Genomic DNA, 25,966 nt, shown 5'->3' on the forward strand with positions numbered 1-25,966 from the left:
AGGGAAAAAAGTTGTTCGGCACGGACCTGTAGGGCCGAGATGGCCTGTTACCGTGCTGTAATTGTTATATTCTTATATTATATACCTCCTCTGGCAGCTCGTTCCATGTACTCGCTATCAAAGATGTCCTTCACGTTCGTTTTAAATCTTTTCCCTCTCACCTAAACCCTATACCCTCACATTCTCGATCCCCCTACTATGGGTAGCAGACTGGCCATCCAACGTATCCTTTTGTTTCATGATATTATACACCTGCCACAGACTATTCTTCAGACTGCTGCGCTCCAGGGAGTAAAGTCCTTGGCTGCTCAACCTCTCCCAAGTGTTCTGGCCCTCGACTAATGAGCTCTATAGAGGTGCCAAATTATTGCACACTTCACAGGGATCAAATCTACACAAGAACATTAAATCGATAGCACAAACCTGAACAACAAAAATGGTCCATGTCTGTTCTTGCTCCATTTCATGGATCTCTGATTCCTTTTCTGTGAGAGATGGATGCTATTTGGCTGCAAGTGTTCCGTGTGAAGATGTCCTGGCCGCTTCCAACTCATCTCACACGAGGGAGGGGTAGATTGGATATTAAACTGGCCTGAACATGGACGTGAAAGACTAAGGCAGGACAGACAGGGACGGGGCCCGGCGCTAAGGAAGCCTCGGGTGTAGCCTGAGGAGACGTTGCACCTGTTGGGCAGTGGAACCCGCCGCCCGCATCTACGTTCACAGCCCGGGATCAGGATGGACGGAGACCTCCCTCCGCCCTTATTTTATTCCACAACAGTGCACCTGTCTCTCATGCAGCAGTCTTCGGGGCAATCTATGTTTGCGTGTATTGTTTAAAGGATATTATATGACCCTCTAACATTCATTGCAGTTTGCAAAGGTTTACTTTGTCTGTCTGAAGCTAATGCTTCCGAGATGGCTCCCAGCCAAGGCGTCTATTTGCGTGCAGCATCTCCCCAGAGATGCTGCCTGTCCCGCTGAGTTACTCCAACATGTTGTGCCTATCTTCGGTTTAAATCCTGTAATTCCATCCTACACTCCGAGCCATGTTCCACTTGTTGCTTCTCTCTCTCAAATCTGTGCCCATTTGAACCTCGCACACATGGGAAATACCCCCCCCCCCCCCCCCATTCCCCCTCTCCACACCGGACCCGAGCTTGAACCTTCTGTGAAAGCTTTCAAATGCACTTTTCCACAGAGAACCTGCGCCCGCTTCTCCAGAGGTGCAACTCCAGACCCCTTCCACCCCTGCAACGGACTGTTCCAGCTGCTACGTTCAGGCAAACGCCTCCGTTGCCATGCTGTGAGAACGGAGAGGTTGAGAAGGAGTTTCTTCCCAGAGGCCATTAGGACTGTAAACGCCTATCTCATCAGGGACTAACTTTACTGGACCAATTTTTTATTTAAATTGCAGTTTTTCCCCCCTTTTTCCTTTCGCCCACAATATTTAATATGTAAAAGAATATGTGATTATGTTCCATTCGGTTTGTAGTTTGTTTGTTTGTCTTTTTGCACAAAGTCCGCGAGCATTGCAACTTTTCATTTCACTGCGCATCTCGTATGTGTATGTGACGAATAAACTTGACTTGACTTGGTGAGGGTGAGTGCCGGGGGTTGGAGGGGGGTCGGGTTGTCGAGGAACATGGATGTTTTACGGTAGACAAAAGTGCTGGAGAAACTCAGCGGGCGCCGCAGCATCTTTGGAGCGAAGGAAATAGGCAACGTCTCGGCCCGAAACGTTCCCTATTTCCTTCGCTCCATAGATGCTGCTGAACTCGCTGAGTTTCTCCAGCACTTTTGTCTACCTTCCATTTTCCAGCATCTGCAGTTTCTTCTTAAAAACTGGATGTTTTACGGTTCGACTCGTGCTCCTCAGACTTCATGGACGATTGGCTTCTTGTATTTTAAATCGTGCGTAAAAAAGATCAAACCTTTACAGAATTTACACAGGGGTCGTGGAAGGACAACTATCTGAGAGAGAGGTGAGGGAGAGGTCTGGCGGCGACTGAAACAAGGAATGTTCTACGTATCCTACAGAGAGACAGGCAGAGCCTGAGCACAACGGGCTCCCACCTGGAACCGGGAATTTGGTTTGAGCCCATTCTTCCAAAAGAGCCGTTCCGAAGAAAACTAATCTGTTGTGTGGAGAGCAAATGTTGCAAACACGCTTTTAATTCTTCGAATCAGTCGACTTTAGGACCCGGGGGAGCCCGGAGCTCAGGACCCGCCGCCCGCGGCTGCTGCTGAACCCGCGGGAAGGGAGGTTGTTTCAATCTTTATATTTACACAAAAGTAATTTCTATTCCATTGCCGGACGCGGTTAACGCGTCAAAATGAACGGATCGACAGACAGATCTGATTTCAGTTGCTGTTTATTTCACTCTTCCCACATTTACATTCCCCCTGGTTTTATTTCCGCGCTCACTGGGGGTTCACGACACGGAATTTGGGGATTAAATGGGGGCCGTTCAGCGCCGACCTGTTGTCCACCGCGTTTCTGCCCCACAGCCACTGAGCCCCGCTCCTGACGCCGGTCCCGGGACCCGACCCTTTTAACACCCCGACCGGAGCAGATTCTCAGCCACTGGTTTTCATCCCAAGTCCAGAAGTAAGGATAAAGTGTCTCCGTGAATTTATTCCCAGTGAAGGTGTGGAGATGGGACTTTGTGGCCGCGTCGGAAAATGAAACTGTCCCGGACTCGTAACTGAGATAAATTTCCACCTTCCCGGGGATGGGACGGACGGGGAGAGGGGATGGAGGGGAGGTGAAAGCTTGAAACTCGCCATCCCACCGCCCGATGCTCCAGACTCCAGTCTCCGGGGTCAGGTCGTCCTCTCCTTTCCTCTCCACAGACTCTGCGGCGACTCCCAGACTCCAGACCCGACTCCCCGCCACCTCCACCTCCCAGTAATGTCTCCCCGATGTGAATCCCTCCGATCCTAGCACACACGTACTGTCTGTAAACCTCTTCCCGGTGTCAGGGAGACTCCTCCGTGTCCCGGTACATCTCACCCTCTTCCGATCCTCAGACACCTCGAGCAGCGGATGCGCTGTTTCCACATCCAGGGTGACGGGGACCGGTGGGAGAAGCAGATAATCAGAGAGTCACCGGGAGTCGTGGGGGGGGGACGGGGGGGGGGGGGGGGGGGGGGGGACACGGGCAGCGCGGCCCCGGGACCGGATTATCGGGAACGAAATGAAGATAAGTGATAATTAGAGGTGGTTAAAGAGGATGTAGAGATGTGGGGCGGAGTTGCCGAGATCGTACTGAACGGTAGTGGACTGGACGGGCGAGGCAATCTGCTACTGTTTACTTGCTTTCATTAGAGGAGGGTAGATTTGATGGTTCTTTGCAACTGAGAACTTCACTGAGCGAGTTGACAAAGTTCCGGGTGTAAGTCTGGTCCAGAAAGCGAAGGAAAAAGGGATCCAAGCAAGTTGGTTAATTGGATCCACAATTGGATTGGTGGTTTGAGGTATAAGTTCGCGGTGGAAGGATGATTGTTCTGCTTGGAGGTCTGGTGATGGATGGTGTGCAGCAGGGATCGGTGCAGCCACTGTTGCTGTTCATTTTATGCTTTCATGGCTTGGATGTGAATGTTGGAGGTGTGACTAGTCAGGAACTGAAGGAAACCCACATTAGGCAGGAAATGGTGTTGGGTAGACTGATGGGACTGAAGGCTGGTAAATCCCTAGGGCCTGATGGTGTGTATCCCAGGGTACTTAAGGAAGTGGCTCTAGAAATCGTGGATGCATTGGTGATAATTTCCCAATATTCTACAGATTCAGGGTCAGTTCCTGTGGATTGGAGGGTAGCTAATGTTATCCCACTTTTTAAGAAAGGCGGGAGAGAGAAAACAGGGAATTATAGACCAGTTAGCCTGACATCGGTGGTGGGGAAGATGCTGGAGTCAATTATAAAAGAGGAAATAGCGGCACATTTGGATAGCAGTAACAGGATCGGTCTGAGTCAGCATGGATTTACGAAGGGGAAATCATGCAGGTGTAACTAGGAAAATGGACAAGGGAGAGCCAGTGGATGTAGTGTACCTGGACTTTTAGAAAGCATTTGATAAGGTCTCACATAGGAGGTTAGTGGGCAAAATTAGGGCACATGGTATTGGGGGTAGAGTGCTGACATGGATAGAGAAGTGGTTGGCAGACAGGAAACAAAGAGTAGGAATTAACGGGTCCCTTTCAAAATGGCAGGCGATGATTAGTGGGGTACCGCAAGGCTCGGTGCTGGGACCGCAGCTATTTACAATATACATCAATGATTTGGATGAAGAGATTCAAAGTAACATTAGCAAATTTGCAGATGACACAAAGCTGGGTGGCAGTGTGAACTGTGTGGAGGATGCTATGATAATGCAGAGTGACTTGGACAGGTTGGGGGAGTGGGCAGATGCATGGCAGATGAAGTTTAATGTGGATAAATGTGAGGTTATCCACACTGGTATCAAAAACAGGAAGGCAGATTACTATCTAAATGGCGTCAAGTTGGGAAAAGGGGAAGTACAACGTGATCTGGGTATACTTGTTCATCAGTCTATGAAAGTAAGCATGCAGGTACAGCAGGCAGTGAAGAAAGCGAATGGCATGTATAACAAGAGGAGTCGAGTATAGGAGCAAAGAGGTCCTTCTGCAGTTGTACAGGGCCCTAGTGAGACCACACCTGGAGTATTGCGTGCAGTTTTGGTCTCCTAATTTGAGGAAGGACATTCTTGCTATTGAGGGAGTGTTTACAAGGTTAATTCCCGGGATGGCGGGACTATCATATGACCAGAGAATGGAGCGGCTGGGCTTGTACACTCTGGAGTTTAGAAGGATGAGAGGAATTCTTATTTAAACATATATGATTGTTAAGGGTTTGGACACGTGAGAGGCAGGTAACATGTTCCCGATGTTGGGGGAGTCCAGGACCAGGGGCCACAGTTTAAGAATAAGGAGTAAGTCATTTAGAATGGTGACGAAGAAACACTTTTTCTCACAGAAAGTTGTGAGTCTGCGGAATTCTCAGCCTCAGAGGGCAGTGGAGGCCGGTTCTCTGGATACTTTCAAGAGAGAACTAGATAGGGCTCAGGGGTCAGGGGATATGTGGAGAAGGCAGGAACGAGGTACTGATTGGGGATGATCAGCCATGATCCCATTGCATGGCGGTGCTGGCTCGATGGGCCGAATGGCCTCCTCCTGCACCTATTATCTATAAGTTGTGGAATACGGGATATGTTATGGATATCGAGGAAGTCTGCAGCATTATCCTGGAGGGGGGGGGGGGCACATTCCTCCCATGTTCTGTGAGGTGGGGGATAATCCCACCCATGTTTTGTAATCTAGAATTTGAAATTCGGTTTAAAAAAACGATTAAAATCTCCTCTTTCCACGAGACAGTGGGGGTGTCACTGTTAAGCGCTTGTATAATGTCTCTATTAACATCGTATTAACACGATGTGTCACCAATTGTGTTTTGACCTTCAAGTATTACTGAAGGTATTCACAGAGAATTTCTTAAAACTGTCTGATGCGGGTACAGTTACCATTTGAACGAATTGGATGTATTGGTGGATGGGAAAGATTTAACGGGTATCGGATTTAAACGGGTTTCCTGGCTGGCTTGCAGGTAAGTCCCTCATTCACGGTAACTCACATTATTTAGTATGTTTTTCTCATCTCTCTCTCTCTGCCCTCCAAGGTTGGTTCTTCTGTTTGCCTTTATTTGCTTCAGTTTTATTTGTTTAAGATAGGGCTTTATTCTTTGGAGCGCAGAAGGTTAAGGGGGGACTTGATAGAGGTCTTTAAAATGATGAGAGGGATAGACAGAGTTGACGTGGATAAGCTTTTCCCACTGAGAGTAGGGAAGGTTCAAACAAGGGGACATGACTTGAGAATTAAGGGACAGAAGTTTAGGGGTAACATGAGGGGGAACTTCTTTACTCAGAGAGTGGTGGCTGTGTGGAATGAGCTTCCAGGGAAGGTGGTGGAGGCAGGTTCGTTTTTATCATTTAAAAATAAATTGGATAGTTATATGGACGGGAAAGGAATGGAGGGTTATGGTCTGAGCGCAGGTATATGGGACTAGGGGAGAATATGTGTTCGGCACGGACTAGAAGGGTCGAGATGGCCTGTTTCCGTGCTGTAATTGTTATATGGTTATATGGTTAAGTGTTTTTATCACATTGTAGCTTTTGAAAGATTCATGCGGGTATCAGACACTTTCGAAGGGCATAACGGCCCGTTTGCTGGGCCTTTCATCGCCCGGCGCGGCTTAAAATCAATCTGCTGCGTTGAGGCGATCAAGGCTCCCGATGTTGAAGCCCCCACCGGCCGATTTTAAGCCGTGCCGGACGATGAAAGGCCCCGCGAAGGGGCCGATTCAAGCCCCACGAGTAGGGGTGGACGAAGCTGCAGTTACCGGAGTTCAGAGTCGGTCATCAACCAGGTCAGCTCCCGATGTTACCGTCCACAGGCCCCACGGCCGAAGCCTCTGAAGCCTCGCGTTGTGTGTGTGGGTGCGCGCCCACCAAGAAATTGTGTCCCCCCCTCATGTTTTGACAGCGATTTCCGCCCCTGAAAGGTCTTGGGAACCTTATGATCATGCTGGGATATGAAAACTGGAGGGCGTGGGTTTAACACAAGAGGATGGAGTTTTAACTGGGCGGCGGACTGGCTTGTGATGCGAATAGGGCTGTTGAGCCAAAACCAAAAAGGCCTAAGGCAGGCAACGCCATTGTAGTGGGAGACTCCATTGTGAGAGGTACGGACAGGGGTTTCTGCGGCAACAGACGGGATGCGAGGATGGTGTGCTGCCTTCCTGGTGCCAGGATCCAGGATGTCACGGACAGAGTGCAGAAAATCCTCAAGGGCGAAGGTGAACATCCGGAAGTGGTAGTGGCATGTCGGCACAAACGATGTCGGAAAGAAGGGGATGAATATTCTGCAGCGTGACTTTAGAGAGCTCGGAGAAATGCTGAAAAGCAGGACCTCCAGGGTTGTTATCTCCGGTGTGCTTCCAGTTCCCCGTGCTGGCGAGAGCAGGAACAGGGAGATACGGGACCTGAACGTGTGGCTGAGGAACTGGTGCACGGGGCAGGGATTTAGATTCTTAGATCACTGGGATATGTTTTGGGGTAAGGGGGAACTGTACAAAAGGGACGGATTGCATCTTAACAGGTGTGGGACCAGCATTCTGGCAGGCAGGTTTGCCACTGCTACACGGGTGCTTTTAAACTGAATAAGTGGGGTGGGGTGTCGAATGGGATAGTGGAGGATGGAGTTAAAGGGAAAGGGTTTCTTAAATGTGTGAGCGTAGAGACAGAGGGGTGTAAAATGAGGGTAGAAGCAATAGGTAGCAAGGTGAAAAGTAAAAGTGGCAGGCAGACAAAACCAGGGCAAAAATCAAAAAGGGCCACTTTTCAACATAATTGTATAAGGGGTAAGAGTGTTGTAAAAACAAGCCTGAAGGCTTTGTGTCTCAATGCAAGGAGCATTCGTAATAAGGTGGATGCGTTGAATGTGCAGATAGCTATTAATGACGATGATATAGTTGGGATCACGGAGACATGGCTCCAGGGTGACCAAGGCTGTGAGCTGAACATCCAGGGATATTCAATATTCAGGAGGGATAGAGAGAAGGGAAAAGGAGGTGGGGTAGCGTTGCTGATTAGAGAGGAGATTAACGCAATGGAAAGGAAGGACATTAGTTTGGAGGATGTGGAATCGGTATGGGTAGAGCTGCGAAACACTAAGGGGCAGAAAACGCTGGTGGGTGTTGTGTACAGGCCACCTAACAGTAGTAGTGAAGTTGGAGATGGTATCAAACAGGAAATTAGAAATGCGTGCGACAAAGGCAAAACCGTTATAATGGGTGACTTCAATCTACATATAGATTGGGTGAATCAAATTGGCAGGGGTGCTGAGGAAGAGGATTTCTTGGAATGTATGCGGGATAGTTATCTAAATCAACATGTAGAGGAACCAACGAGAGAGCAGGCTATTTTAGACTGGGTATTGAGTAATGAGGAAGGGTTAGTTAGCAGTCTTGTTGTACGTGCCCCCTTGGGCAAGAGTGACCATAATATGGTTGAGTTCTTCATTAGGATGGAGAGTGACATTGTTAATTCAGAAACAATGGTTCTGAACTTAAAGAAAGGTAACTTTGAGGGTATGAGACGTGAATTGGCCAAGATAGACTGGCGATTGATTCTTAATGGGTTGACGGTGGATATGCAATGGAAGGCATTTAAAGACTGCATGGATGAACTACAACAATTGTTCATCCCAGTTTGGCAAAAAAAATAAATCAGGGAAGGTTTCCGTGGATAACAAGGGAAATCAGGGATAGTATCAAAACAAAAGATGAAGCGTACAAATTAGCCAGAAAAAGCAGCCTATCAGAGGACTGGGAGAAATTCAGAGACCAGCAGAGGAGGACAAAGGGCTTAATTAGGAAATGGAAAATAGATTATGAAAGAAAACTGGCAGGGAACATAAAAACTGACTGCAAAAGCTTTTATAGATATGTGAAGAGAAAAAGATTAGTTAAAACAAATGTAGGTCCCTTGCAGTCAGAAACGGGTGAATTGATCATGGGGAACAAGGACATGGCAGACCAATTGAATAAATACTTTGGTTCTGTCTTCATTAAGGAAGACATAAATAATCTGCCGGAAATAGCAGGGTACCGGGGGTCAAATGAGATGGAGGAACTGAGTGAAATCCAGGTTAGCCGGGAAGTGGTGTTAGGTAAATTCAATGGATTAAAGGCCGATAAATCCCCAGGGCCAGATAGGCTGCATCCCAGAGTATTTACGGAAGTAGCCCCAGAAATAGTGGATGCATTAGTGATAATTTTTCAAAACTCTTTAGATTCTGGAGTAGTTCCTGAGGATTGGAGGGTAGCTAATGTAACACCACTTTTTAAAAAGGGAGGGAGAGAGAAAACGGGGAATTACAGACCAGTTAGTCTAACGTCGGTAGTGGGGAAACTGCTAGAAACAGTTATTAAAGATGGGATAGCAGCACATTTGGAAAGTGGTGAAATCATTGGACAAAGTCAGTATGGATTTATGAAGGGTAAATCATGTCTGACGAATCTTATAGAATTTTTCGAGGATGTAACTAGTAGAGTGGATAAGGGAGAACCTTATAAGTGTTATATCTGGACTTTCAGAAGGCTTTCGACAAGGTCCCACATAAGAGATTAGTATACAAACTTAAAGCACACGGTATTGGGGGTTCAGTATTGATGTGGATAGAGAACTGGCTGGCAGACAGGAAGCAAAGAGTAGGAGTAAACGGGTCCTTTTCACAATGGCAGGCAGTGACTAGTGGGGTACCGCAAGGCTCAGTTCTGGGACCCCAGCTATTTACGATATATATTAATGATTTGGACGAGGGAATTGAATGCAACATCTCCAAGTTTGCGGATGACACGAAGCTGGGGGGCAGTGTTAGCTGTGAGGAGGATGCTAGGAGGCTGCAAGGTGACTTGGATAGGCTGGGTGAGTGGGCAAATGCATGGCAGATGCAGTATAATGTGGATAAATGTGAGGTTATCCACTTTGGTGGCAAAAACAAGAAAGCAGATTATTATCTGAATGGTGGCCGATTAGGAAAGGGGGAGATGCAACGAGACCTGGGTGTCATGGTACACCAGTCATTAAAAGTAGGCATGCAGGTGCAGCAGGCAGTGAAGAAGGCGAATGGTATGTTAGCATTCATAGCAAAAGGATTTGAGTATAGGAGCAGGGAGGTTCTACTGCAGTTGTACAGGGTCTTGGTGAGACCACACCTGGAGTATTGCGTACAGTTTTGGTCTCCTAATCTGAGGAAACACATTCGTGCCATAGAGGGAGTACAGAGAAGGTTCACCAGACTGATTCCTGGGATGTCAGGACTTTCATATGAAGAAAGACTGGATAGACTCGGTTTGTACTCGCTAGAATTTAGAAGATTGAGGGGGGATCTTATAGAAACGTACACAATTCTTAAGGGGTTGGACAGGCTAGATGCAGGAAGATTGTTCCCGATGTTGGGGAAGTCCAGAACAAGGGGTCACAGTTTAAGGATAAAGGGGAAATCTTTTAGGACCGAGATGAGGAAAACATTTTTCACACAGAGAGTGGTGAATCTGTGGAATTCTCTCTCGCAGAAGGTAGTTGAGGCCAGTTCATTGGCTATATTTAAGAGGGAGTTGGATGTGTCCCTTGTGGCTAAAGGGATCAAGGGGTATGGAGAGAAGGCAGGAACAAGATACTGAGTTGGATGATCAGCCATGATCATATTGAATGGTGGTGCAGGCTCGAAGGGCCGAATGGCCTACTCTTGCACCTATTTTCTATGTTTCTATGTTTCTATGATGACGTATCTATGGTGACATTTTGGAGAGTGAATCCATTTATCTGGGATGGAACTGGGCCAATGGGCGGATTAAAGGCTGATTTATTTAACTCGGTTAAGTGTGATACAAGTTGGTAAACAGGCCAGGGCAGATTATACACATTGTAAAGTTACACCCTGTGTTATTTTTAGCAGACTAGAGAGACATTGGAATGCAGACACACAGCTCCATGAACATTGCACCAGGGATGGGCAGGGTGGTGACGAAGGCGTTTGACGTATTTGCTGGGTCCGTGAGGGTATGAAATATAGGATTTGATACAACTGTACAATACACTAGTAAGTTCCACACCTACAAATTCAGGGACAGTTTCTGCCCATCTGTTATCAGGCAACTCACTCATATTTCCACAACCAGACAGCAGCGCTGAACTACTATCTACCTCTTTGGTGACCCTCGGACTGTACTTGATCGGAGTTTGCCGGCTTTACCATGCACTAAACGTTCTTCCCTTGTCATGTATGTACACACTGGATGTGACTTGATTTTCTGCTAACTGGGTCGCACGCAACAAGAGCTTTTCCCTGTAGCTCGGTACACGTGACAATAAACTAAACTGAACACTTGAACAAACTGCATTGATAGGACTTTCCCCCTCACCTCCATCCAGGGATCACAGCCGTCCTTCCAAATGAGACAGAGGTTCACGGTCACCTCATCTACCGCGTCCTGTATTCCTGGTGACGCCTGGTGCACATTCGTGTGAATGTCCAGAGTCGCCGACCATTTGGCTGAACACTTGCACTCGGTCCGCCAAGGGCTGCCGGATGCCAACCATTTTAACTCGTCTTCCCATTCCCACGTTGACCTTTCAGTCCTGGGCCCTCTCCGTTGCCAGAGTGAGGCCATACACAAACTGGAGAAACAGTGCCTCATATTCCCAACAACATCAATAACAGTATTATTTTATGTGCAGCAGGACTGACAGGGTCAGGGCAAATTTCGACCAGAGACTCGATGCGAACTCATGTCCTCTCTCCACAGATCCTGCCTGACCTACTGCGGATCCATCCCAAACCCACTTGACTATCTCAGCTTTGTCCACCCACACAACAGAGGTCTGGGCTCAGGCAAAAGACTCTGAGTCAGAGATTTTGCAACCCAATTTGTTGGGAGTTGGGAATGCTGATTACAAATCTGGAAGATTACGGACATGGGGGATGGAATGGCAACATTCCTTGAATGAGGAGCGAGGATTATTTACTAACATTGGAGTCAGGAACAGAAGTGTGTCCCGCAGTTTAAGGAGGGAATGTTGTGAGGACTGATATAGATGCAAACTCAGATTAAGGACAAGTAAGAATGTCATTACTCCGCACCGGTAGATATGACAATTAACAACTCATGACAATTTCTCTCTCTTGGGCTGAGGGCGGCGATTAAAGTTTCACCTGATGGATTGGGTGAAAGAAGGGAAGAAACAGAGGCAGATAATCAGAGGAAAACATGTAAAGGGAGTTGGTTCATTGAAATCAAACCCACTTACAATATTGTAGGTCAGTAGATGAATACAACAGATACATTTAATACCCTGTTGTAGTTGGATAATTCACACGACCAGTAACATTCATAAGAACCGAATAGAAAGATTGTGTTTATTTGAATGATGTGCTTGGTGCTTCTAATACTCCAATTGAAATAAACACAACTCGCTTTGGACAGTATAGTTTGCTTTTAAACTCTGTTTGTGAATGTCCCTGTCTGTAAATTGACCTGCATTTCAGTTGCCATTCCTGGCAGCACTTCAAAGAGAATTCCACCAGTAAAGCACTTTGTGGTCTCCTGAAAGAGATGCGAGGACATTGTGTAAATGTAAGCGGGTTGTTGCTGTACGCGCTCGATCTTGGAGGGAATATTCCATTTCCGATGCGCAAACAGGGGTAGTGGATAGACGAAGCAGCCGATGGCGTCCGCGGTCTTGGAATGGACTTTGGTCACTCGCGTTTACTCGAGACGGCGAGAAAGCGAAGGGAAGAGTCGGGGATCGAGCAGGGCAAAGTGGGAGCTGGTTGGAGACTGGCAGTGAGGGAGATGAAGCGTTAAAGCGGTGAACGAGAGCAGGAAGCAGCACCGATACAGACATGATGTACCGGAGAGAGAAATGTGGGAGGGGCAAGGCGGCGACTGAAACTAGGAATGGTCTACGTATCCTACAAAGAGACAGGCAGAGCCTGAGCACAACGGGCTCCCACCTGGAACCGGGAATTCGGTTATAACCCATTCTTCCAAAGATCCATTCGAAGAAAACGAATCTGTTGTGTGGAGAGCAAATCCTGCAAACACGCTGTAAATTCAATGAGTCGGCGGACTTTAGGCCCCGGGGGACCCGCCGCCCGCGGCTGCTGCCGAACCCGCGGGAAGGGAGATTGTTTCAATCTTAATATTTTTACAAAAGTAATTTCTGTTCCGTTGCCGGACGCGGTTAACGCGTTGAAATGAACGGATCGACAGACAGACAGCTCTGATTTCAGTTGCTGTTTATTTCACTCTTTCCACATTTACATTCCCCCTGGTTTTATTTCCGCGCTCAATGGGGTTTCACGACGCGGAATTTGCGGATTAAATTTTCGTTCAGTGCTGACCTGTTGTCCACCGGGTTTCTGCCCCACAGCCCCTGAGCCCCGCTCCTGACGCCGGTCCCGGGACCCGACCCTTTTACACACCCGGAGCGGAACCGGAGCAGATTCTCAGCCAGTTTTTATCCACAGTACCGATCAAAGGATAAAGTTTTTCCGTGAATTTATTCCCAGTGAAGGTGTGGAGATGGGACTTGGTGTCCGCGTCGTAAAATGAAACTGTCCCGGACTCGTAACTGAGATAAACTCCCACCCTCCCGGGGATGGGACGGGCAGGGAGAGGGGATGGAGAGGAGGCGGGTGCATTAAACTCGTCACCCCGCCGCTCGATGCTCCAGACTCCAGTCTCCGGGGTCGGTGTGAACTGTCCCTTCCTCTCCACAGACTCTGCGGCGATCCCCAGCCTCCAGCTGCGACTCCCAGCCACCTCCACCTCCCAGTAATGTCTCCCCGACGTGAATCCTTCCAATCCCAGCACCCACGCCCGGACTGTAAACCTCTTCACGGTGTCAGGGAGACTACTCTCGGTCCCGGTCCATGTCATCCTCTTCCGATCCTCAGCCACCTCGAGCTGTGGATTCGCTGTTTCCGCATCCAGGGAGACGGAAACTTGGGGGGAGAAGCAGAGAATTAGAGAGTCCCCGGGAGTCGGGGGGAGATCTGGGCAGCGCGGCCCCGGGACCGGGGGAGAAGCCGCTCGGCCTCAGGCACAGGCGGCCGGACAACTGACACCTTGTCCGGGGTTTAACCGCAACAACATCAGATGGACAACAGACATCTTTGCCGGTGATTTTGTCCCGGTTGGAGAGGTGAATGTCATGGCCATTGGGGAACCGAAAGGGGCGATATCGTGCGATTGGTAGGTATGTTACAAAACTTACCTTCAGCGGCGCTGCAATTCTGCCACTGGCCATGTGCGCGATGTTGGCACGTTTGAGGGGGGGGGGGGGGGGCGGTTAAACGCGTATTTTTTCCGACCTGGTGCTGGCATATTTTGTTGGAATGCAAGATTTTGCTTAAGAATGGTTCCGACGGCCGTTCTGTGTGTTTTTTTTAAAAATTCGCCCGACAATTTAATCGCTGGAGTGATTTTAAAATCAGCTTCTGAAGCCGCCAACGCCGACAACGGGGACGGATTTTATGTAGGGGACAGGTAAAATAAAGTAGTTTGTTTTTATGTCTAAAAGTGTTTCTTAAGATGCATTTAATTCACATTTTAAGTTGCGAAACTGTGATTTATCCCCCCGAAGAACCGGCAGTGTTTTTGCTGCCGATATGGGGGACTAAAATCGCCGCACCCTCAACGTTCCAAATGGTCCCGTTCCAGAAAATCCCACTAGGAAGCTGATTTAAATGGCCATTAATTTACAGGTATTAAACATTCAATTCCTTCCATTTGGCCTATAAACCCATGGCAATGAGATTTTAAAATTATGTTATATTGTGAATTCTTGTGTGAATGTTATTTGGACTCTTAGGCTATTTGAAAATGTTAATCTATTCTTAAGAAATGGATAGATGTTTAGATCTAGTAATTGAATTTTGCAATTAGCTACAATTAGGTAACTAACTAATTATATGCTTGAATTTCAAGTCATCTAAGTAAGATTGTTTCATATTTGTTTCAGAATGCTTCAATCTATGATAACTGAAAATTTCTTTCAGTTCTCTTAAATTTTAAGAAAGTTATGGGCTTTTAAATGTGCTCGATCACAACTTTTGTGTTAAGTCAATGAAAAAGCAATAGGGAACAAGATGCCAATTTCCGAGTATGAAAATGACCATAATTTTTTAATACTGAAGATATGAAAGTGAATTAGGTGTCAAATTAAACTTATTTTCCTGCTTTATCTGATGGGATAAATTAAAGACTTAATTTTTTAAATCTCAAAATGTTGTGACATTGCTACGATTGGGGCGGGAATTTCAAGAGGCGGGTGGGGGACTAGTGCGGACAGTGACGATGGACGAGATATTCGGATTGACGGGAGATATGAGGTGATGTATTCAGAAGCTCGGGATCCCGGGCCCGCGGGGAGACCTTCCCCCCAACAACATCGGATGGACTAGCAACATCTTTCCCGGAGATTTTTCCCGGTTGATGAGGCGCCGTGGGATTGAGGCGGGGATTTCAAAAGGGTGTGGACAAGTGCGGAGAGTGAGGATGGACGAGAGATTGTGATTGTCGTTAACAAATGAGGAGGTGTATTCAGAACCTCGGGACCCTTCTTCAGAATTTCGGAAGTATTCCAATATTTTGCTGGTCGTGGTGGTAGATGGTGGTGGGGGTTTTCTTGAGAGGCGGTGAGACAGAGGGAGGGGTGTGGCTGTCGCTTGTGTTCAGGGATCTCCCATCTCCAGCTGCCTGTGTGAAAGTGAATCTTCCCGGCAGCGGCATTTGCATAAAACGACAATTCCCCCATAGCCCATAATTCCACACAAGCTCAGCATCTACACGTTACTCACATGTGTCTGATAAATGAGGAGAAATTAATCTATGTCCATTTGATGTAACAGAATGAATTGCAGATGCAAGTTTACTAAAGAGACAGAATGTGCTGAAGTAATTAACAGAGGCTGGGTCAGCATCTTTGCAGAACATGGATAGGTTTTGTTTCAACGATAGACACAGAAATCTGGAGTAACTCAGCGGGACAGGCAGCATTTCTGGAGAGAAGGAATGGGTGGCATTTCGGGTCGAGACCGAAGTAAGGGGAGAGGATAGAGATCAAGGGAAATGTAGAATAGATGATTGTTAGCTGGGAGAATGTAACAACAATGCAAACAGAGATAAAATGTAATCGGAGACAGTCAAACTGCTCGGAGAACTGCGAAGGAGAGGGATGTGCAAAGGAAGGGTGACTTAAAGTTAGAGAAGTCAATATTCAAACCGCTGGGATGTAAGCTGCCCAAATGAAATATGAGATGCTGTTCCTCCAATTTGCGCTTGGCCTCAGACTGACAATGGATGAGGCCCAGGACAGAAATATCAGTGTGAGAATGGGAGGGAGGGTTAAAGCGTTTAGCAACCGGGAGATCAAGGAGATTTAGGCGAACTGAGCGGAGGTGTTCAGCGTATCGATCGCCGAGCCTGCGCTTCGTCTCGCCATATAGACAATAGACAATAGGTGCAGGAGTAGGCCATTTGGACCTTCGATCCAGCACCGCCATGATAATGGCTGATCATCCACAATCAGTACCCCACAATATACAGGAGTCTACATCTGATCCTGTGGATGCAGTAGATGAGGTTGGAGGAGGTGCAAATGAACCTCTGCCTCATCTGAAAAGACTGTCAGGGTCTTTGGACGGAGTCTGAGGGGGGGAGGTATAGGGACAGGTGTTGCATCTCCTGCGGTTGCAGGGAGAAATAGCTGGAGAGAGGGTGGTTTGGGTGGGAAGTGACGAGTGATGATGGTGAGATGGGAAGTTGTGCCTAGCGGTGGGATTCTATCTCCACCCAACACAAGTGAGAGGCGGATACCAGCGAGAGGATTGTTTTGATAGGCCAATTGTTGGATGAATGCCAGGGAGGAAAGGACACACGGTGTGAGATAAGGATGGAAGGGGTGTGAATCGTGAAGCCCGAGGTAGGGATGTCCATGGAGGATGTGGTGGAGGATGTGGTGGAGGATGTGGTGGATGATGTGGTGGAGGATGTGGTGGAGGATGTGGTGGAGGATGTGGTGGAGGATGTGGTGGGGGATGTGGTGGAGGATGTGGTGGAGGATGTGGTGGAGGGGAGAAATTGATACGAGTCCAGGTGAGGTACAGGAAAATATGGTGGGTGGTCGGGGGGTGGGGGGAGGTTCCAGAAGCTGCAGGTGGATGGGGTGGGGGATGGAGGAGGAAGGTGTGCGTGTGTGTGTGTGGGGGGGGGGGGGGGGGGGAGTAGGAGGATTATGTTAGTTTAAAAAAACACAGATCATTCAATTTCTTTACCGTAAGGTGATAAGCCACTCCGCTTAATGGCATCAGATATTTCTGTTATCATTGTGCTCAACACAAAGGGGCGATAGATGGTTTCAAAGGCCGGGGCAGCGTCTGTCACTGACAACGATTCAGTATCAACACTCGCACTGCAAACAGTAAACACATGGTGATACATTGAGCATGTCATTGGTGTTACATTACACATCCACACAGAGTTTCAGTCAAGAGCATGTCCTACCTGCTCTCCCGACCAGCTTCATCCTGAAATAAATAAAACACAAAGCTCAATTCATTGAGATACAAGAAATGCAAAATGCCATCTTATATAAAACACAAAGTGCTGGAACACGGCGTAGCAGGCAGCGTTTCGCGAGGATGTGGATTGGTGACGCTTCGGTTCGGCCCCCTCCTGTACATCATCGAGACCAAGCGTAGACTAAGTGACCCAGGTCTGCGGAACATCCCGGTTACTAAACATTCCAACTCCACTTCTCATTTCGATATTGTTCTTCCAGTCCTGGGCCTCCTCCATTGACAGAGTGAGGTCACACGCTAAATGGAGGATCGGCACCTCATATTCCGCTCGGGTAGTTTACAACACAGCAGAATGAACATTGACATCTCCAATGTTAGGTTACACCATCTCTCTCCCCATTACCCCATTTCTTCCATGTGCCCAGCTTAATGAGCTACCACTTTTCACACCAACCCGCTCTCTTACCCATTCCCCCAGATCCCTTTCTCCTCTAATCCTCCATCTGGCAACATATCTCTCCTCTTTTCTTACTTGGCCCCCTTTCTACACTTTTCATCTCTAGCCGATGTCCACACAACTGCCAGTCAAACCTCCCTCGCCTGTATCCTTTGCCAGTCATGAGGCTTTGTCAAACTCCATCGCTTTTCCAGCTCCCCGCCCCTCACAACAACAATCTGAAGAAAGGTCCCGACCCGAAACGTCACCCATCCAAATCCCCCACAGATGTTGCCGAACCCGCAGAGTTGCTCCAACACTTGATTTTGTTCCTGAATTTATTGGGACTGGTGGTTCACATCACAACAGAAACCATTCCATAGAACTTTAGGAGCTGCTGAAAATTCCCATTTCCCAACTCTGACCCCAGCTGACACAGCCTGAGGGTATTACACGATTGAACAAAGAACCAAGAATGTGTAAGGAGTGTTAGTGAAAAATCTGCCATTGATCTGAGGATCAAACTTACAGGAAAGACTGCACACTTCGTGAGTTTCTTTGGCTAATTAAAGGAAAATTAACGGAATTTAATATTATCTTGATTAGTACGGGTGTCAGGGGTATGGGGAGAAGGCAGGAGAATGGGGTTAGGACAGGTAGATCAGTCATGATTGAATGGCGGAGTAGACTTGATGGGCTAATACTGTTCCTATCACTTCTGAACTAATGATCTTATTATCATCACCTGTACTGAGGTACGGTGAAAAGCGTTTGTTTGGATGCTGTCCTGTCAAAGAAAAAACTGTACATGTGTAAAAACAAGCCGTCCACAGTGTGGAGATAAAGGATAAAGGGTACAACATTTAATGCAAGATTAAACATTGAAGTATCAGATCATGATAAGAAAGTGAATTGAAGATGAAATATCAGGTGGTCTTTCAAAAGTTCCACTAGAGATTCAGTCAAGATAATATGGAACCCTCTACCACAGGAGTGGTAATTTCATGGGGAGGTGGGTAAGGGTGGATAAACACGAGAGATGTGGCAACTGTGGGCACTGCTGGTGGATGTTGTGAGTAGGTGGGGAGAGGCTTGTGCCGAGCAGGAAAACTGACAGCAGTGGATAGGCCGAATGTCCATGATGTAGAGAGGGGAATTTGGGGCATTATTGTCGAATGTGGTGAGTAGATGGAACAGATGGAACATTGACCCAGTACTGAATTACTGGTAAATGCAGCATTTATTTCAGAAATTTAACCCACCATTTTGTGACTGTGCACTTTCACTTATCCAAACTGTAGTGTAACTCCTCACCTTAAGAAATATCACATCGGCCTTGTGGTCTATCTGTTCCTGTAACTTTGAGAGTTCCTCTTGAATGGAATTTAAATTCTCTTGAATCTCGTGAAGATTTTTCTTCATTCTTTTTACAATCTTTTTCTCTTCCTCACGGATATCTCCAAGGAAGCGCTGCTCTTTCTCAGTGAATATCTGGTGCAGTTCAGCAAACAGGGATGTGATCTGTGACTGAAGGTTGTGTGACTCTTCCTGTCAGATGAAAGATTAAAATCAATATATTATGTCACTCTGCTGTGTTTCTTCATGACATGGAAGGTGACATTTAGCTAGTGAATCTCGAGTCGTGCAGAAATAGTCCCTTCGGACCAACATGTCCATGCTGGGCTCTGTACGTATCTACACTAATTCTATTTGCCCGTATATAATCCATAGCTTTCATTACCTTCGTAATTTTAGAGCTCGGCTTGATAATTCTGAAATATCTGGTGAAAGTAATGTAACCAACCAAGACCTTATCAAATCTGGTTAATTGTGTAATGAAGCAGATTTGATGAAGGGAACTTGAGGTTAAGAAGTCATTAGGAGATATTGTATAATATTGTAAGTTTTAATCTACAATTTGAGAGGGAGAAGGGTAAGTCGGAAGTATCAGTGTTACAGTTGAACAAAGGGGACTATGCATGGCCGTCCGAAGGGGGGGGGGTGCGTTGGGTGCGACCGCACCCCCTTTTTCCCCCCTAAGAAAAAAGTCACCCAAAAAAAAATCCAAAAAAAATCGATAAAATTAAAAATTGGAAAATAAAATCAACGTTTTCACTTTGGAAAAGGCCAGTTCTCTGTTCTCCCGTCCCCGGGCGGGAGTGGCTGAATCTGAACCCAACGGCTGTAACCCCAACACCAGATGCCGCTGCGGCGGAGCCCGCTCCCCTCGCCCCCCCCCCCGCCGCCGGGGCCCCAAGCCATCTTCCCCCCACACCACCCCCGCTGACCCCCGCTGGGCCCACTCCACCCCTGCTGGGCTCATACCACCTCCGCTGGGATTAAGGTAGGTTTTAGCGCTATTATATTTTCTCTTCCATATGAATAATATTAAACAATATCAAATAATATCAAACAATTGGAACTGCTTTCTTTTCCTTGATAACAATACTGAAAAATATGAATTCCATAGTTTGTGACATAAATACACATTTTAATGGGATCATTATATACAGATGTAACATTTCCATTTTGAGATTGGGGGGATGGGGGGGGGGGGGGGCAAGTATGCGTCAAGCCAATAGCCTAATCGTTAAAGAGTCAAAAGATAGCCTAATCGATAAAGAGCTGAGACGAGGAATGGGAGCTGCCAAGGAAAGGTACTCTGAGAAGTTGAGGAGCAACTTCTCAGCTAATGACTCTTCTTCAGTTTGGAAGGGCATGCAAGAAATCACCAGCTATAAGAGGAAAGCCCCCCGCTCTTTGGACAATCGTCAGCTGACGAACGACCTGAATGAGTTTTACTGCAGGTTTGAAAATCAGAAATGTAACCCTGGTATCCCTTCCCCAACAAACACAGCCAGAACCCAGTCTGCAAAGAATGGACCCTGCACCCTCTCCTTCCCATTCACCACGTCACACCTACTTAAGGCAAGACTCCTGTATGAAAAGAGTGGACCCTTTCCCACCCCAACCAACACTTCACACCCACTCACAGCCTGACCTCAGTCTGCAAAGACTGGGCCCTTCTACACCCACCCCACTCCAATCACCACTTCACACCCAATGACTGCACCTCCACAGAGACCTCTGCCAAGCTTCTCAAGTTTGCGGATGACACAACCCTGATTGGTCTGATCCAGGATGGGGATCTCTGTACTCTTTTCAGTTTGACACATTTCCTGTAACATGGTGCCCAGAACTGAACACAATATTCCAAATGCGGTCTCACCAACGTCTTATACAACTGCAACATGACCTCTCAATTTCTATACTCAATACTTTGACTGATGAGGGCCAAAGTGCCAAAATACTTTTTGACCACCTGATATACCTGCGACACAACCTTCAAGGAACCATGCAGCCATCAACCATTCCTCTGCCCACCTGGCTAATTGATCCAGATCCTGCTGCAATCTTTCACAACCATCTTCACTATCTGCAAAACCACTCACTTCTGTATCATCAGCAAACTTGCTAATCTTGCCCTGTTCTGTGATGTTTCACAGAAGCTGGAGTAACTCAGCGGGCCAGGCTGAGTATAGAAGTTGGGAGGTCATGTTGCAGTTGTATAAGAAGTTGGTGAGGCCGCATTCAGAGTATTGTGTTCAGTTCTGGGCACCATGTTATAGGAAAGATGTCATCAAACTGGAAAGGGTACAGTGAAGATTTATGAGGATGTTGCCAGGACTAGAGGGCCAGAGCTATAGGGAGAGGTTGAGTAGGCTGGGACTCTATTTCATGGAGCACAGGAGGATGAGGGATGATCTAATAGAGGTGTATAAAACCATGATTTGAATAGAAGGGCAAAAGATTTAATAGGAATCTGTGGGGTATGTTTTTCACACAAAGGGTGGTAGGTGTATGGAACAAGCTGCCAAAAGAGGTAGTTGAGGCAGTGACTATCGCAACATTTAAGAAACAGACAGGTACATGGATAGGACAGGTTTGGAGGGATATGGATCAAACGTGGGCAGGTGGGACTAGTGCAGATGGGACATGCTGGGCCGAAGGGCCTGTTTCCACACTGTATCACGCTATGACTCTATCGTTCCCTCTCAAACCCATTCTCCTGTCTTCTCCCCATTACCTCTGACACCTGTATCAATCAAGAATCTATCAATCTCCTCCTGAAAAATGTCCATTGACTTGGCCTCCACAGCTGTCTGTGGCAATGAATTCCACAGTTCACCACCCTCCGACTTAAGAAATTCCTACTCATCTCCTTCCTAAAGGAATGTCTTTTAATTCCGAGGCTGTGGCCATTGGTCCTAGACTCTCCCACTAGTGGAAACATCCTCTCCAAATCCACTCCATCCAGGTTTTTACCAGGCTGGGACAGACGACAACAGCTTCACACCATGTCCCAAAGCTTGTGTCCTGTCCTGCATCACCCAAGGCAGCAGAGGTGTTATAGGAGAGGGCAAGCACCGTAACAAAGCAGCTCACGATGGTTTGGGTAACATTCAGGAATGTCTATGCATGTCACATCATGAATATTACTGAAGAACGGTCTTGACCCGAACTATAATCTATACCTTTTCTCCAGAGATGCTGCCTGACCCACTGAGTTACTCCAGCACTCTGTGACATGTCACCTATCCATGTTCTCCACAGATGCTACCTGACTCGCTGAGTTACTCCAGCACTCTGTGAAACGTCACCTATTCATATTATCCGCAGATGCTACCTGACCCACGGAGTTACTCCAGCACTTTGTGACTATTTTCCCTTCACCCATCTGCCCAAGCCCACTCTCCCCCCTCCTTTCCTATGTTCCTTTCCACCCATAAACCTCTCTCTGCCTTTACATTTCACTCCTCTTTCAAATCTGCTCCACTTATCTACATGCATTTTTCTTCTTAACTTTTTAGTCATAGAATGATGCAGTGTGGAAACAGGCCCTTCAGCCCAACTTGCCCACACCGACCGACATGTCCCATCTAAACTAGTCCCACTCACATGCGTTTGGCCCATATCCATTTAAATCTGTCCTATCCATGTACGTGTCCAAATGTCTCTAAAACATTAGGATAGTCCCAGCCTTAACTACCTCCTCTGGCAGCTCGTTATATGCACCCAGCACAAAGGTGTGAAAAATCTACCTCAGATTCCTGTTAATTTCTGAAATATTAGTCTTAAATTTGGTTCAAAAATGCTCCAAAACAAGGCTCAGAATGGATCAGAGCATCTAAATCCCCTTATGTGGGCCCTGGAACCTGACATCGAGGGACTTCATGCTTCGCGCTCATGATGTGCGCTGCACGCACACTATTTCACATTAAGTTTTTTGTAATCCTGTCATGCCACCCCCCTTTTTGAAAAGCTTCGTACGGGCCTGCTATGGAGCCATGAGGGAGGAGCTGGCCAACATTGACTGGAAAGATACTCTAGCAGGGATGAAAATGGAAAGACAATGGCAGGTATTTCTGGGAATAATACAGAAGTTGCAGGAGCCGTTTATTCCAAAGAGGAAGAAAGATTCCAAGGGGAGTAAGGGGCGACCGTGGCTTTCAAGGAAAGTCAGGGACAGTATAAAAATAAAAGAGAAGTATTACACATAGCAAAGATGAGCGGGAAGCAAGAGGATTGGGTAATGTTTAAAGAGCAACAGAAGATAACCAAAAAGACAATACGGGGAGAAAAGATGAGGTACGAAGGTAAGCTAGCCAAGAATATAAAGGAGGATAGTAAAAGCTTCTTTAGGTATGTGAAGTGGAAAAAAAATGTTAAGACCAAAGTTGGACCCTTGAAGCCTGAAAAAGGTGAATTTATTATGGGGAACAAGGAACAGGCAGATGAGTTGAACAGGTACTTTTGATCCATCTTCACTATGGCGGACACAAACAATCTTCCTGATATAGTAGTGGTCAGAGGATCTGGGGTGGTGGAGGAACTGAAGGAAATCCACATTAGGCACGAAATGGTGTTGGGTAGACTGATGGGATTGAAGGCTGATAAATCCCCAGGGCCTGATGGTCTGCATCCCATGCTACTTAAGGAAGTGGCTCTAGAAATCGTGGATGCATTGGTGATAATTTTCCAATGTTCTATAGATCAGTTACTGTGGATTGGATGGGGAACTAATGTTATCCCACTTTTTAAGAAAGGAGAGAGAAAACAGGGAATTATAGACCAATTAGCCTGACCAGTGGTGGGGAAGATGCTGGAGTCAAATAAAAAAGATTAAATAGCGGCACAATTGGATGGCAGTAACAGGATCGGTCCGAGTCAGCATGGATTTACGAATTGGAGGTCATGCTTGACTAATGTTCTGGACTTTTTTCAGGATGTAACTGGGAAAATGGACAAGGGAGAGCCAGTGTGTGTAGTGTACCTGGGCTTTCGGAAAGCATTTGATAAGGCCCCACAGAGATTAGTGGGCAAAATTAGGGCACATGGTATTGGGGGTAAAGTGCTGACATGGATAGAAAATTGGTTGGCAGACAGGAAACAAAGAGTAGGGATTAACGGGTCCCTTTCAGAATGGCAGGAAGTGACTAGTGGGGTACCGCAAGGCACAGTGCTAGGACTGCAGCTATTTACAATGTACATCACTGATTTAGATGAAGGGATTCAAAGTAACATTAGCAAATTTGCAGATAACACAATGCTGGGTGGCAGTGTGAACTGTGAGGAGGATGCTATGAGAATGTAGGGTGACTTGGACAGGTTGGGTGAGTGGGCAAATGCATGGCAGATGCAGTTTAATGTGGATATATGTGAGGTTATCCACTTTGGTAGCAAAAACAGGAAGGCAGATTATTATCTAAATGGTGTCAAGTTGGGAAAATGGGTAGTACAACGGGTTCCGGGGGTCCTTATTCATCAGTCAATGAAAGTAAGCATGCAGGTACAGCAGGCAATGAAGAAAGCGAATGGCATGTTGGCCTTCATAACAAGAGGAGTTAAGTATAGGAGCAAAGAGGACCTTCTTCAGTTGTACAGGGCCCTAGTGAGACCACACCTGGAGTATTGTATGCAGCTGTTGTCGGCCTCATTAAAGGGGGCAATGAGGAGGAGTATAGAGACATAATAAGTAACTTTGTGGAGTGGAGTGCACACAATAACCTCCATCTTAACACCAAAAAAACCAAGGAGATAGTTGTGGACTTCAGGAGGGGGAGGAGGAGGACTCAAGCAACACCAATCACCATTAAGGGCACTGAGGTGGAGGTGGTCGCTAATCACAGGTACCTTGGGGTGCAGCTTGACAGTGAGCTGAACTGGAAGTGTCATATGGAGGCGGTGTACAGGAAGGGACAAAGCCGACTGTATTTTTTAAGGAGGCTGAGGTCATTTAACATCTGCCAACCCCTACTGTGCAGTGTCTACCATTCAGTGGTGGCCAGTGCTCTGTTTTTTGCTGTGGCCTGTTGGGGAGATGGCGCCCGTATAGCGGATAAAAACAGACTGGACAAGCTAATCAGGAAGGCCGGCTCAGTGGTCGGGGCTGAGCAACGAACGGTCCAGCAGGTGGCAGAGGCCAGAACTCTGAACAAACTAGGTTCTATAATGACCAACCCCACTCACCCACTCCATGCCCTGAAGGTGATCAAGAGCAGCATCTTCAGTCAGAGGCTGATTGCACCAATGTGCAAAACTGAGAGACATAGGAAGTCCTGTTTACCAGCTGCTATAAGATTATATAATGCGCATAAATAACTGCACTTTTTATTAAATTAATTGTATTTTAACTTGTATTTTAACGTATTTTAACTTGTTAAGTATGGAAGCCTTTTGAGGAAATGTGTGGTGTTATGTCTGTCTTGAAGCTGTCGTGGCACTGTAATTTCCTGAAAAGGATTATTAAAGGTATAATCAATCAATATAATCAATCAATCAATCAATCAATAATTGGAGGAAGGACATTCTTGCTATTGAGGTAGTGCAGCGTAGGTTTAGAAGGTTAATTCCCGGGATGGCGGGACTGTCATATGCTGAGAGAATGGAGCAGCTCGGTTTGAATACTCTAGTATTTAGAAGGATGAGAGGGTATCTTATTGAAACGTAAACGATTATAAAGGGTTTGGGCATGATTGAGGCAGGAAACATGTTCCCGATGTTGGGGGAGTCCAAAACCTGGGGCCACAATTTAAAATTAAGGGGTAAGCCATTTAGAATGGAGATGAGGAAACTTTTTCACACAGAGAGTCGTGAGTCTGTGGAATTATCTGCCGCAGGTGGAGGCAGGTTATCTGGATACTTTCAAGAGAGAGCTAGATAGGGTTCTTAAAGATATGGAGGTTTCACGGCAGTCGGGTCACGACCCATGACCCGTACTGTTGCTACGCTACTCCAAGTGGATTACACGCGATGAACTGCAGGTAGGCACTTACCATTGTTTCCAGCGTAGCGGGCCCGTT

At 46.9% G+C, this 25,966-nt stretch overlaps 1 protein-coding gene across 1 annotated transcript in view; it reads right to left on the reverse strand.

Moving 5' to 3' along the window:
- The window catches only part of LOC116989946 (E3 ubiquitin-protein ligase TRIM39-like), a 33,951-nt gene that overhangs the window by 5,561 nt on the left and 2,424 nt on the right, over positions 1–25,966 (reverse strand). The window contains exon 3 of the mRNA XM_033047500.1: positions 18,918–19,151. Coding sequence (XP_032903391.1) covers positions 18,918–19,151 — 234 coding nt within the window. The remainder of the gene's footprint in view (positions 1–18,917; positions 19,152–25,966) is intronic.

This window comes from Amblyraja radiata, chromosome 30 (genome assembly GCF_010909765.2).
Source record: "Amblyraja radiata isolate CabotCenter1 chromosome 30, sAmbRad1.1.pri, whole genome shotgun sequence".
Classification (NCBI taxonomy): domain Eukaryota; kingdom Metazoa; phylum Chordata; class Chondrichthyes; order Rajiformes; family Rajidae; genus Amblyraja; species Amblyraja radiata.